The sequence below is a fragment of the Labrus bergylta genome, chromosome 20, assembly GCF_963930695.1.
Source record: "Labrus bergylta chromosome 20, fLabBer1.1, whole genome shotgun sequence".
NCBI lineage: Eukaryota > Metazoa > Chordata > Actinopteri > Labriformes > Labridae > Labrus > Labrus bergylta.
This window is the reverse complement of record NC_089214.1, coordinates 9,510,337-9,524,067: the sequence shown is the minus strand read 5'-3', so window position 1 is coordinate 9,524,067 and position 13,731 is coordinate 9,510,337. Positions and strand designations below refer to the sequence as shown.

General features: G+C 38.0%; 1 protein-coding gene across 1 annotated transcript; it reads left to right on the top strand.

The window, feature by feature from the left end:
• The first annotated feature begins 1,858 nt into the window (after positions 1-1,858).
• On the top strand, positions 1,859-11,352 carry LOC110000694 (coagulation factor XIII A chain-like). The gene is made up of 17 exons (XM_020656032.1): positions 1,859-1,912; positions 2,015-2,111; positions 2,208-2,384; positions 4,239-4,487; positions 4,642-4,760; positions 5,028-5,135; positions 5,602-5,776; positions 6,537-6,675; positions 7,802-7,905; positions 7,996-8,084; positions 8,327-8,480; positions 8,587-8,696; positions 9,525-9,690; positions 9,901-10,055; positions 10,542-10,678; positions 10,763-10,868; positions 11,293-11,352. Exons 1-17 carry the CDS (start codon positions 1,859-1,861, stop codon positions 11,350-11,352), a joined length of 2,199 nt encoding a protein of 732 aa, XP_020511688.1.
• Positions 11,353-13,731: the final 2,379 nt, after the last annotated feature.

The window sequence follows — 13,731 nt, the reverse complement described above, 5'->3', positions numbered from 1 at the left end:
CAAGAAAACAACAACAAGTAATGAACAAACAACAAGTAATTACCAAACAACAAAATTTAACTGTACATAAGTCGACAGAGATGCATATATACAAGCTTAAAAAGTGGCTGTGTGATGTTGTTCAAAACAGACCAGGATAATTGTATGGATGCATATCTGCTTCAGGCTTCCGTAGTTTGCTCATTCAGACTCCAGTTACCTTCTTAATTACAACGACCCCTGTGGTCCCCTATCTAAAAAAACAGCTTAAAGCTTTAATGGTCGTTGAAGGTTTCTGGTTCAGAAAGTCTGTTAAAACAATCTGTGTGCTCTATTCTTAATATTTATTTATTTTCTTGTTGACTTTGCTTTTTGAATGTTTCTGATCTCAGAGCAGAGCGCAGATGTCAGAGCAAAATGAGGAATTGTAACTGTGGGGAAATCTGACCAATTGGCAGCAGCGTGTCATCTTGACCTCACTGCCTGAGGTCAAGGTCAGAGGAAGATACTGACACAGAAAAAATTAAATCAAATGACGTGACTTCTGTGTTTACATATAAAAAAAGATTGAACAGTCTTTTAGGACATTTATTTGGAGAAAAAAGAGAAAAGTTATTTTTTGAAGTACAATGAACATGAGTACAGAAATAAAACCTCATGATCTAATAATGTCTAGAACATGAAACACCTTTAAACACAAGTGTGACATGATTCTATAAACATGTTGGTCATGAAGTTAAAGCTCCTAAACAGCTTGTTAACTGATTAACTGCAGGTGATTAAGACAATGCTGCAGAAACAGGCAGACAACAAACGCTTTTTCAAAAGTTAAGCAAAAAAAAAAAAACAGAAACTAACCAAAAAAGAAAGCTAAAGAAAACAACGTTGTTTTTTCATGTACAATAATTCAACAATTAACACACTGTTAATGCCCAGTATGTGCCTCTTATGTATATATAATCCTGATCTTTATTGGGCCTGAGAGATGAACATATTCCAGATACAAAAAACAGGAACATGCTTTGAGGTATCCAGGAACTTAAGATGATAAAAATAAAGAATACTTCATTCACTAAAACTTCTCAAATCAATAAAATAACCAAACGAAAAGTATTTCTTGTGAAGTGGCAGAAAAGCAAAAGACTATTTTTAATTGGCTGCAGTGTTTGTATAGGACAAAAACGACCTTACACTCCTTTGACAGCGCCCTCTAGCTCCTAGAGTTATCCTGACTTTTGTCCAGTTAATCTTCTATCATTTATAAAAAGAGAGTTTTTCAATTTGTCTTTTTGACCGCTTGTATTAGTGGTGTAATTTTATAAGATAAAATGTTTGTCTGTGTTGTTTTTCTTTTGTTTATCTCTATATGATTTTTCTACTGGACTAAAGTTGTGTGTAATGTAAAAAAGAAAAACTGATTTATGAAAAAAAACAGCAGCATAAGAAAATCACTTACGTGTGTGTGTGTGTGTGTGTGTGTGTGTGTGTGTGTGTGTGTGTGTGTGTGTGTGTGTGTGTGTGTGTGTGTGTGTGTGTGTGTGTGTGTGTGTGTGTGTGTGTGTGTGTGTGTGTGTGTGTGTGTGTGTGTGTGTGTGTGTGTGTGTGTGTGTGTGTGTGTGAGTGAGTGAGTGTGTGTGTGTGTGAAGAGGAAGCAGCATGTGTATATAAACTGACAGTTGAAGTCGATCTGAACATCTTCTGATCTGATCATCAGAGACTCGACACACACACACTTCTTTCTTCAGCTGAGTGGTGAGACACACACACACGCACACACACACACACACACACACAAGCTTAGCATGTATTACTTGTATATACTTATTTTGTGTTTTTTTTTTCTTTTAGTGACATCAGTGAAATCTTTGATTCTTCGACCATGACGTCTTCAGCCAAAGAATCAAACACCCACAGGGGGCGCTACTCTGAGCCGGTACAGAATCACTGGCAGAAAAACATTATACTCTTTAGATATTATCAGGCCTCTGTGATATTCTTTTTAATTGATCCACATGAATATTTGAATGCTTTTCAGGTGCCCACCTCCAACCTTATAAATGATGAAGCGGGTTTCCCAGAATTTGAGTTTTTTGATGACCAGGCCATGCCCAGAAGTAACGCACCTTCGGGAGGTGAGATATGTTTATTTTATTCTATTTAATGTGCAGAAATGAATCACGATCAATAACATATTAATATGGTGGCCTGTCTCGTTACTCCTCCCTCAGATGCTCTGTCGGTGGTCAAAGTGGACATGTGTCAGTCGATCAACAAACCCAACCATTACACTGTCGCCTACAACATCAAGAACCTGGTGGTCCGACGCGGTAAACAGTTCGTCATTAGGATCACCTTCAACCGCCCTATCATCAAAGGAGACGACTTCCAGGTCGAGTTTGTCATCGGTGAGTCTCCATCCAGAAGTCAAATCGATCAACATTTCATAAAAACTGGTTGCAAGCTTGTAAAAAGACCACTTTTCTAGTTTGATGACATTTAGTTCCTGTAATTGAGTCTGAAACAGCCCTCAGCTGGGATCAGGATAAATGATAAAAGTCAGATGAAGGATGTGACCGGGATCCTGATCAGGATGGGGATAATGATGCAGGTCTGGGGTAACAGTGAGGGGTTTTCAGATTAAATGAGCTTCTCTTAAAGAGCCCATATTCTGCCCTTTTTGGGGTTTGTATATTTAATCTATGTACCTACTTTTGTACGTTCACAATAGATAAAGTCTGAAAAAAGTGTCTGTTTTCCTGTACTGCTCCTCCTTGCTCTCTCTACCCTCTGAGTCTGTCAGCTACGCTCTGCTGAGCCCACACTGTTAGACCCCACGTGGGCCAAGTCTGCTCTGATTGGTCTGCTGATCCGCTCTGTCGTTATTGGTCAGTTGCTCAGTACGCATCTTGGAAATTTCAACATGAGCTGCTGGGCTTGCCACAACGAGCCAATGGGCTTAGATCAGTGATCTCACACTGACAATGACGTCGGACTGACACATTTTTATCGAGGGGGTCTAGTACCGAGCGTTACATGCAGCTAATGCTACAGCTAACAGGAGGATGTAGGAGAAGCCGCGTTTCCGCGGACTTTGAATTTTTGCAAAGAGATGTGCCTAAACATGCACAGGACACTTTGAAAACACACTAAAGAGCATATAAAACCAGAAAAAGCATAATACGGGACATTTAAAGGAAAATGTTTAAATACAAATCTGCTGTTCAAAAGAGTAATTAACATCCGTCTTTAATCAATCTGTTCTCATTTCATTCATATTTCTGAGTAAACCCAGCAGCTTCAAACTGTTTTATGACACGTAGAAAGGGATGGGGGGAGGGGGTGTTCTGCTACTGAGCACGCTCAGTAGCCAGGGCTTGGCACACCTGAGACCATCGTTAACCAATTAACTGACGAAAAGATGTTCATTAACAGTCGTCTACTGAACAATTAAACTACTGTCAGCTCATCAGGAAGCATCACAGTCATGGCTAATCACACACACACACACACACACACACACACACACACACACACACACACACACACACACACACACACACACACACACACACACACACACACACACACACACACACACACACACACACATGCTCCGTCTGACAGATGTTTGCAGACATGTTTGGCCTCAGCTCCATAAAATCTGATATTTTTAATCACATTAAAATAAATGAATTGTTATTTATTTTGAGTCAAGAATGACAGAAGACAGAAATACTGTTTCCTTCTCTTGTTTCCTTGTTTCCTTGTTTTCCTGTCATATCCTTCTTTCCTCTCCTTGTTTCCTGTCATGTCCTTCATTCCTCTCTCTGGCTCTTGTCTGTTTTCCTCTCCTTGTATTCTCTCCTTGTCTCCTTTTCTTTCCTTTTCTCCCCTCCTGCACTCCTTACCGTGTATCCTCTTCTCCTTCTGTCTCCCCTCCTCAACACTCCTCTTTGCGCTCCTCCCTTGATTTCCTCTCCATCTCTCTCTTCCCTCTCTCGTTTCTTTACCTCTCCTTGCCTCCTGCCATCCCCTGTTCTAACTTCTTGTCTCTCTAAGCCACTACCCTTTTAACTAATTTCCTTTCCCATCCTGTTTTTCTCCTTTCCTCACCTTTTCCCTCCTCTCCTCTTCTTTGGTTGTTTCTTGTCTCTGACTTCCCTCTCCTTATTTTCTCTCTCTTCTCATTGCTTCCTCTCCTTGCCTCGTTTCCTCCAACCCCAAATATCACTGACCCTCCTGCTCCTCCTCCTCCTCAGGCTCTAACCCTTCTCCCAGTAAAGGAACTCTGCTGGTGGTGACTTTTGGCGACCGTGAAGGTAGCTCGTGGTCAGGTACGATCCTGGAGGAGCAGGGGGAGTCTGTGATATTGGGGATCACGCCGACGGCCAACGCCATCGTGGGGAAGTTTCGTACCTATGTGGCTGTCATTGCAGGCAACAGCATTCAGCGAACCAAGAGGGATGCCAGGACCGACTTGTACCTGCTGTGCAATGCCTGGTGTCCAGGTACGAACACCCACAGACACTCTACTGCCCCCTGGTGGCCCACACAAAGGCCTATCTCTGTAGGGATCCTTTCTGTGATGCTGTCAGACACTCAGAATAACAATCTGAGCCTCTGAGGGACATAAACAACAGCAGAATTTCTCTTTCCCTGCAGAGGACGCTGTGTTTCTTAAAGATGAAGCAGAACGGAAGGAGTATATCCTGAACGACAACGGTATTATCTTCCAGGGTGATGTCAATGCTGTGTCAGAGAGCGACTGGGTGTATGGGCAGGTACAATCAAATATACAAATATCAGAATCAGAATCATTTTTTATTACCAAGTTCATTTGCACATACAAAGGAATTTAACTTGGTGTTTTGGTGCAAAACAGTTAACAAGGAAATCCTTCAAAAACACAAAATGGACAAAAGTTGCAGAATTTAAAGGCCAGTGAGCTTAGATATAACGCATAAAATCAGTTTCAGCCTTCAAATAAATGAACATCATAACAACTCAAGAGAGAATAAACTGTAAGTTAATTCATCATCTCTCTTCAGTTTGAGATGGGCATTTTGGACGCCTGTATTTACATTCTGGATCGTTCTCGGATTCCAATCTCCACCCGAGGCAACGTCGTCCAATTGGTCAGGATGGCATCGGCCATGGTAAGAATACAGACTGAGAAGCACTTAACCTGCTCAACTATAGTTCAACAGTCTCCAATTATTGGACATGAATTTGAGAATACATACCAAGCTGTTTGGTCACAAGTCCCCGTGGTTTAAGCCTTAAGTAAGACATTTTTTAAAATTCTTTGCAGTTAAATACAAGGACAGAACAGAAACAAATTTACAGGACTTTCTCTGTGCACATAAATGCTACAGAGGGGTAAACATGATCCTGTCCCAACTTTTTGCAACATGTCATTGGCCAAACTCAATGACATTGCTCAGTTTTAACATTTGATATGTTTTCTTTTTGCTATTATCAAATTAAACATGTGATTTTGTTGTTTTCACATTCTGTTTTTATTTATAACAATTTATACAAAGTCCAGACTTTTTGGGGTTGTAATGTGTATGAACATCACTGTCTAAGGGTAACTGACATTTGACCTTCCTCTTCCCTCAGGTGAACTCTCAGGATGATTACGGTGTGCTGGTCGGGAACTGGGGCGGCGATTTCTCCATGGGCAAACCCCCGACATCTTGGACCGGCAGCGTTCAGATTCTGCTGCAGTATGTCAACACTGGAGTCCCTGTTTGCTATGCCCAGTGCTGGGTGTTCGCTGGGGTCTTCAACACCTGTAAGGACACACACTGTCCCACTGAGTTAAAGCTTCAAAATGTATATTTTAAGCCTTTTAGATCATTTCAAGTATGAAAGGGGCTTGTCAGTTACATGCTCTGGGTCTTTTTGTGTCCATTAATCTTCAAAAACAAAGAAAAATCTTCAAAAAGTAAATTCAAAATCACCACAAAGTGTTGAAAAATGACCACAAGAAACACAACCACCAAAAAAGAAAACAACCACAAAATAACTCCAAGGATTTGCAAAAATTATAACAAGGAAAACATAGCGACCACTTGCTAGAATGACGACATATGAGGGAAACAACTACAAAATAACACAAAGAGTCCAAAACATTAGTCCAAAGGATGCATAAATAACAATACAATTGAGAAAACAACAACTTCAAAGTGACACAAATGATCGCAAGAAGACAAGAAGAGATTCAAAACAACAACAATGAAATGTTTTTAATCTGAACCCAATATTGTAGGTCCAACTGCAACTGTTGAATAAGTGCAGCAGAGTAATGAGCACAAGAATGTATCTTTGTATTATACATAGTTGCAATTCAAAAATAAACAAACAAAATGAACTAAATTAAGTTGATCTAAAATGAGGTAAATGGGATTTTGTACATTCGTGAGATTCATAAGGAGCAGAGTGAAATGTATTATTAAGAGTGATATACCTGCACAAATGGTACATTGTTGTTGATATAATTTCTTGACATTTGAAAGTAATAATGTGAAATGAATCATTTTATTCCAATGCAGTGCTTCGTTGCCTCGGCATCCCGGCTAGAGTCATCACCAACTTCAATTCAGCTCATGACAACACGGGCAACCTGAGGACCGACCTGATCTTCAAGATGGACGGCTCACCGGACAGACGCCACACCACGGACTCAATCTGGTTCGTCCATAAACCTCTCAGCCGTTACTGTTAGCTAGTAGATGATGCTTTAAGAGAATTAATGTAAAGTCCTTTCCAGATTTCCCCAAATTTGGATTTAAACTAAAACAGTTTGGGTCTCAGATAATCTCCCACCAATCTGATTTGTATGCAGAAAAACAAACCTTCATTTATTTTGCTTGCTTAATCCTGCAGATTATTCCAATTTTTTTAGAACCATAACTTTCAGATTTATATTTTATTACACATCCTCCTGTGATTTTAATCATTTAAATCATTAACTAGCCAGTAAATGATCCTAATTAGCATTGCTTATCTAATGCACCAAACTCATAACTGTCTTAACTGTAACAATTGTTTTTATCCCTAAAATTTTGTTCTTGATGATGTTTGAATTTTACGGAGCCCCTATGGGGACATGGGCAGAAAACAATTTTTTTTAAATTGAGTGTCAGGTGTGCAAGGCAACTTTCTCCTCCTTACAAAGCCATCCTATGAGCACAAACTTCAAATGATCATTAAGATGGTAAGATGGTGTGTGTGTGTGCACCAGAGAGTTTCTGTCATTCTGTCTCATAGGATGAGCACCATGGGTGAGTTTCTGGTGTACCTTAGAAACTCTTTTTTTTTTTTCCAGTCCATGTCTCTTTAAGGGCTCTGTTTAATTTCCATAAAAATTGTATTTTTAAAGTCTTGTGAAATCTGAATCCCACATAACATCATATTTAAGTTTGGATGTAAGAAAGCTAAAGGTGTTGTTGCAGTAACTAAAGTAACTTATCTTTCTACCTGTTTTTATAACTAATTAGTATATATTGATGATCTTATGTTATTGATTTTTTTTAAGTATCCCAAATACAAAAGGCTAGTTCTACCTCTTATTCATGAAAATAAAACAGTTTTATTTAGAACAATCCATGAGTAAAATATTTGCCAATAGCTAAATAACTCGGAGTGAAGAAAAAAACAATCCTACAAAAACTAATATCGCAATAATTCTTAAAAAACTTTTGTAAAGAAGGAGTTAAGAATCAGGAAAAGAAAATAGAGTAATTACAGCTTTTCTTCTACAGTGTTTTGCTCACTTAAAAACCAAGTGTACTTACATTACATATGTTCCCTCTAGGAACTACCACTGCTGGAACGAAGTGTTCATCAACCGTCACGACCTCCCGCCCCACTGCAGCGGCTGGCAGGTGGTGGACGCCACGCCGCAGGAGACCAGCGATGGTAGGACATTTGGATACAGCCAGATAAATAAAAGATGAAAATATCAATAAATATGGAGAATGATAGTTATGATCCTGTGTTTGATATCAGGATTTTATCGCTGCGGTCCATCCTCTGTCAATGCCATCAAGGACGGTCTGCTGTGTCACCCATTTGACTGCGGATTCGTCTTTGCTGAGGTTCGTTTTTAACCGTTTTCAAAAGACAAGAAGAACAAAAACTTTTCAAAGGAACAATACTAAAGTTTAGAAATACAGTGTATTTTACATATTCCTATTCAAGCCTTATTTCAGTACAAAAGATGGAAGTATGCAGCCGCAATACTTTTTGATACGATATGATGAATTATGATACTATACTGAATGATATGATTCGACAAAGGTGAAGTTATTTACTCCATGTTTATGACCTCCATCACCAGGTGAACAGTGATGTTGTCTACCATAAGCGGGATCGTTATGGGACTCTGAGTGCATTCAAAGTGGACAAGACTTACATTGGAAAGCTGATCTGCACCAAAGCTGTTGGCAAATATGAACGTCTGGACATCACACGCAACTACAAGTACCTTCAAGGTAACACAATACTTCTAAAAAATGAAAAAAACCAACAATGTGTAAATAAGTTAAAAGAGTCTAAAAAATAGAACACTGTGTGGACTGTTTTGTTTTTTGTATTCAGATAGTCCAGAGGATAACAGGACAATGGCCCGGGCGGAGGAATACGGCTGTGAGAGGGATCACTCTGAGCTGGAAGAGTCTAAGATGTCTGTTTCCATCAGTGCTGAGCCGGTAAAACACCTGTCTGCACACCTGTCTTTAAAAACTACACGATCTATCTATTCATCCTCCGATGTTCATCACTCTATCAATCCTCCATAAGTCTTTCTAAGTCTGTCTTGACATGACCTGTGTATTCATCCAACCAATCAATCAATCAATCAATCAACCAATCAAACAAACAATCAGGCATCCATCCATCCATTCATCTTTCCACCTTAGAATGTATCTTTTGAGTCCATCTGCCAACCCTTTATCCATTCATACATCTATAAATCTGTTTATCCATCCATCCATCCATATGTCTCTGTATCCATCTTCATTATCCATCCATCCTTACATTCATCCATTAATCTAACCAACATGTGTTATCCATTTCTTATTCCCATCCATACATCAATCTTTTTTGTCTCTTGATAATCTGTTCCTCTCTCCACTTTACCATTGATCTGTTTAATCCATCATCCAACCTTTCATCCCTCCATATATTTATTAATCTGTGTATCCATCCATCTTTTCTTATATCTATGTATACATTAATTACTCCATCAAGTTATCCATTCATCGTTTTAAAAATTCCAATTGAACAGCTTTCCAAAAGGCAATCCATCCAAAAAGTCATCCCTTTCATTTACTCATGTATTACACTTGTTTTCCATCAACACATCCATCTGCTTTTTCAATGATTCATCCATCTCTACTTCCATCCATCCATCCATCCATCCATCCATCCATCCATCCATCCCACTAGTCCTTCAACCCTCATCCATTTTACACTTGCTTTTTTGTTTATTAACATTTTCAAGTATTTATTTTCTCCATCTTTGTCCCTCTCTTCAGGTCCAGATGTGTCAGGATGTGATCCTGGCCGTGGATTTCCAGAACCAGGGTGATCTCCCCAAAACCGTCCAGGCTCACCTGTCTGAGTCGGTCATCTTCTACACTGGAGTCACAGCCAATCACTTCAAAGATTATGACTTCACTGTCACCGTGCCTGCCCACCAGAGTGAGAAACACCTAAAGGAAAAAGTCATTTGTAGCTTTACAAATAAACTCTGTTATGATAAAGATTTCTCTGTGTGTGTGTGTGTGTGTGTGTGTGTGTGTGTGTGTGTGTGTGTGTGTGTGTGTGTGTGTGTGTGTGTGTGTGTGTGTGTGTGTGTGTGTGTGTGTGTGTGTGTGTGTGTGTGTGTGTGTGTGTGTGTGTGTGTTGCAGTGGAGCGTGTGATGCTGAAGGTCACCACTGAGGAGTACCTGCCTCACCTGGGCACTCAGGTCTCTCTGCGCTTTGTTGTGACTGGACAGGCTGATGAACAATCACTGACCGCCATCAAGGTGGTCGAACTGCAGACCCCTCACCTCACCGTGGAGGTAAAAACAAAGACACGCATGCAGACACACACACACACACACACACACACACACACACACACACACACACACATATGCATGCACATCAGGAATCAAAAGATGTCTTTAGATAGTTACTCAAAGTTTTTGTTGAGAACTTTTAGTTTAAGTCGACTTTGGCATCCCATTTGGACATAGTGGTCTCAACTCTTTGCTGATCTTGTTTTCTGTTAGTAGTTCTGTAGTTACTCTTTAAGGAAAGCACAACGCTCACTTTTACAGCCTCGTTGGGACAGTTAACAGACTAAACTAATATCTTACAGTCATTTTATGCAGATATTTCTCATCTGGGTCTTTAAGGATTGGATATGAAGTTTTGAAACATCCTCCTACAGCTTTGCCACTACTCACAGCAATAAATGAATGGAAAAAATCCACCTGACGCGTCTTTAAACCTACTGGAATGGTTCTACTTTATAAATACAACCTTTTGTAATGTGTTTGCAGGCGAGTGGGCAGCTTCAGGTGCAGAAGGAGATGTTTGTGACCGCCTCCTTCACCAACCCCTACAGCTTCCCCCTGCAGGATGTAATCGTGGCCATAGAGGGATCGGGACTCATAAGCTACAAGACTCGTTTCTACAGGTGCACTCCCCTCTGATGACATGCTGACTGATGTTTGCTGAGTATTGTTTAGAAGCGGTTTATTTATGCCTGACTGTGTTTCAGTGTCATTGAGCCTCAAGCTTCGTACTCCTGGACGGAGTCGTTCATCCCTCGACTGGAAGGACAACGCCGACTTGTGGCTGTTATGGTCTGCAGCAACCTCGGCCGGGTAACCTCCCCGACTTTCTCTGTTCATATTACTCTACTCGTCTTTTTTATGTGTATATTTTGGTTCTCCTGCCCCGTCTAAGAAATACACTAACTAATTTGTGTTTCTGTTTTCTAGTTATTTCTTTTTTCCTTTCTAAAAGGGAAAATAAAAATCAAACCATTTTTTTATTTGAATAATCAGTTTTTGATTCTGAAAAAGAAAATCACCTTGTTCTTCAACCCAACTTTCACTCGATTTATTTATTGAATATTCATTTTTTAAACGAAAATCAAATAATCAAAACATACAGTATGCAGACATTCTTTCTTACTTTTACTCATTGCATTATATCTAGACATTGTTCTGCTAATTTAAAGAAAAGAAACATTTTAATGTTAGCATTCAGATTATGTCTGGTTGATGTTCTGTTGTGCTTTTTTAGGTTGGCGGAGTGATTGATGTTGAAATTAAAGCCCGAGATGATGGGTTCACAGATCTGTGACCCCGCCCATCACCATTTCCAACGAGCTTTCACCAATCAAAATGGCTTTAATCTGAATGGGCGGAGCCAATCATTATGCAAATGAATTTCTAGATGATTCTCTGTCTTCTTTAAATTTAGACTCAAATATAAAAAATCCAGATTCTTATTAAGAGGTGAGGGAGGTTTGTGTGACAAACATTAAATTTGTAAAAGTTAGGTCAATCTAGTCTACCAGCTCAGAGGTATAAAAAAAATACCTAAGAAACATGAAAATATATTGACCATTTTATATGAAAAGTCAGAGCATGTCAACTTGATAAGATCGTTTTATATTGCTCTATTAAGGTGAATTTCATTAATGTGAATTTTTTCAATTGATTTATTTACAACAGGTCAATCAAATCCCCTTTTTTAAATTTAAAAGTCTTCATGGAAACAAAAACTTAATTTTAATAATTAATTATATGAAAACAGTCGTGATCTTGCTTTTAGTAAAGACAGACATTTGGCATGTGTGCGACAACAGAGATTTTAAAGTTTAAACGTTACATTTAATTTGTCTCACATCAGATTTGAAGTAAAGAAAATAAAACAAATGATTATAATTATCAACTACATTTCCAGAAATTTGTGGACGTTACATTTCTTCAACATAACATTTTATCTATGAATATTTTCCAGATTGTAGATATCTTTTATTTTGATATTTTATTCAATATTTTTATAACTACTACAAGTCAAAACGTCTGAAATGAGAAATCTGCTCATAATTAAATAATAATTAATAATGAACTCCAACATTCACAGACTGAACTCCTGTGATTTTAGACAACAAACATTTAATAAAACAACAAAATAGAACGTTTGACCTTTTTACAGCCAGTTTAATTAATAAACAACATTTGGACCTTTTGAAGATAAAGAATGATGGAATTTGATTTTGCTGCATATTTCTCTTTAAGATATCATCATAAGCCATATCAATCAATTAAGTTTCTCTTTTTAATAAAAAAACACAACGGACGTTCATGGCGAGCTGACAGACTCAGTTTATCCTCACAGCCACCTCCCAGTCTGGATTTAAAAATCTGATTCATGAGAATTGTATTGGATAAAATGTGATAATCTTTTCTTTGTGACTTAAAATCTTATATTAATGCTGAAACTTTCTACTACAATAAAAGCAAATTCAAAACGACTGAATGTGTTTTCTTTAAATTCATCACTTTCATTCAGTAGCTTGGTTCCAGTTATTGTAATAAATACGTCAAAGATTTCATTAGATGCAAAATGTGATCCTCTAAATTTAAATATATTAAAAAGTGAGTCACTGTGCTGAAAGACGAACTCTGCTTTTCTAAAAATAAAATTACCACAATCTAAACATGATCCTTTTTTTTTTACTTATATTTTTATTTAGTACACAGACAACATATACAACTTCAGGAGATGCTTTTCAGTTACACTTGTCCATTTTCTCATGAAATCCTGACATGCAATTTTACCAAACAACTACACATCTATATCCATACATGTATTATATACACACACCCTTTCCTTCATACCTACATTAGATAGACATAGATTTACATATATGCATATAACCACACATATGGCAGCCTTCACATCGTTTTTCAATCCTTTTTCCTTGATTGACTAACAACTTCTGAAACATATAGGTAATTTGCTATACAATAGACAAGTACATTTAAAGTAAAATAAATAAATAAAATAAAATTTAAAATAAAAATATTAAGAGGTGACTAGAGCCCAGGCATTACCTGCATCACTGGGTCCCATTTTTACATCAAATCTATTTGTTTTCAGCTGTAATCTGGCTGTGATGTTTTCCATGATGAAAACATTTTTTAATCTTTGTCTCCACTTATTTATGTTGGGAGGCTGTGGTTTCAGCCAGGATGCTGTTATTGTTTTCTTTGCTATTAATAGTAAAATTCTAATCAAGGAAATCAAGTCTCTGTCCATGTTGATATCAGGAGCTATACCTAGAATAAAGAGTGAAGGATCCAACATTAGATTGATGCCAAGAATCTGACCAAAAAAATGAGGTGATGGATGGAGTGTTAAAGTATCGCATTTTGACTTTCCAGTCAAACTCCCTCCACATTGGACTGTTTGTTAATGCATGTCCCTCTTTGAATGATTCCTCCCATTGTTCATCTCTTATTATAATGTTTGTTTCTAGTTCCCATTTTTCTTTAACCCTCATATTGTTATTTTCAGATTCATGTTACAATGCTTTATACATTTTTGAAATAACACCTTTCTTTGTATCTTTTTCTGTAAATGACATAAATACTTGCTCTATTTCAGAGGGTGCTCTGCAAATTCTATCCCATTCCTTATGGTTCTGAAGATAATTAATTGTAGAAATTT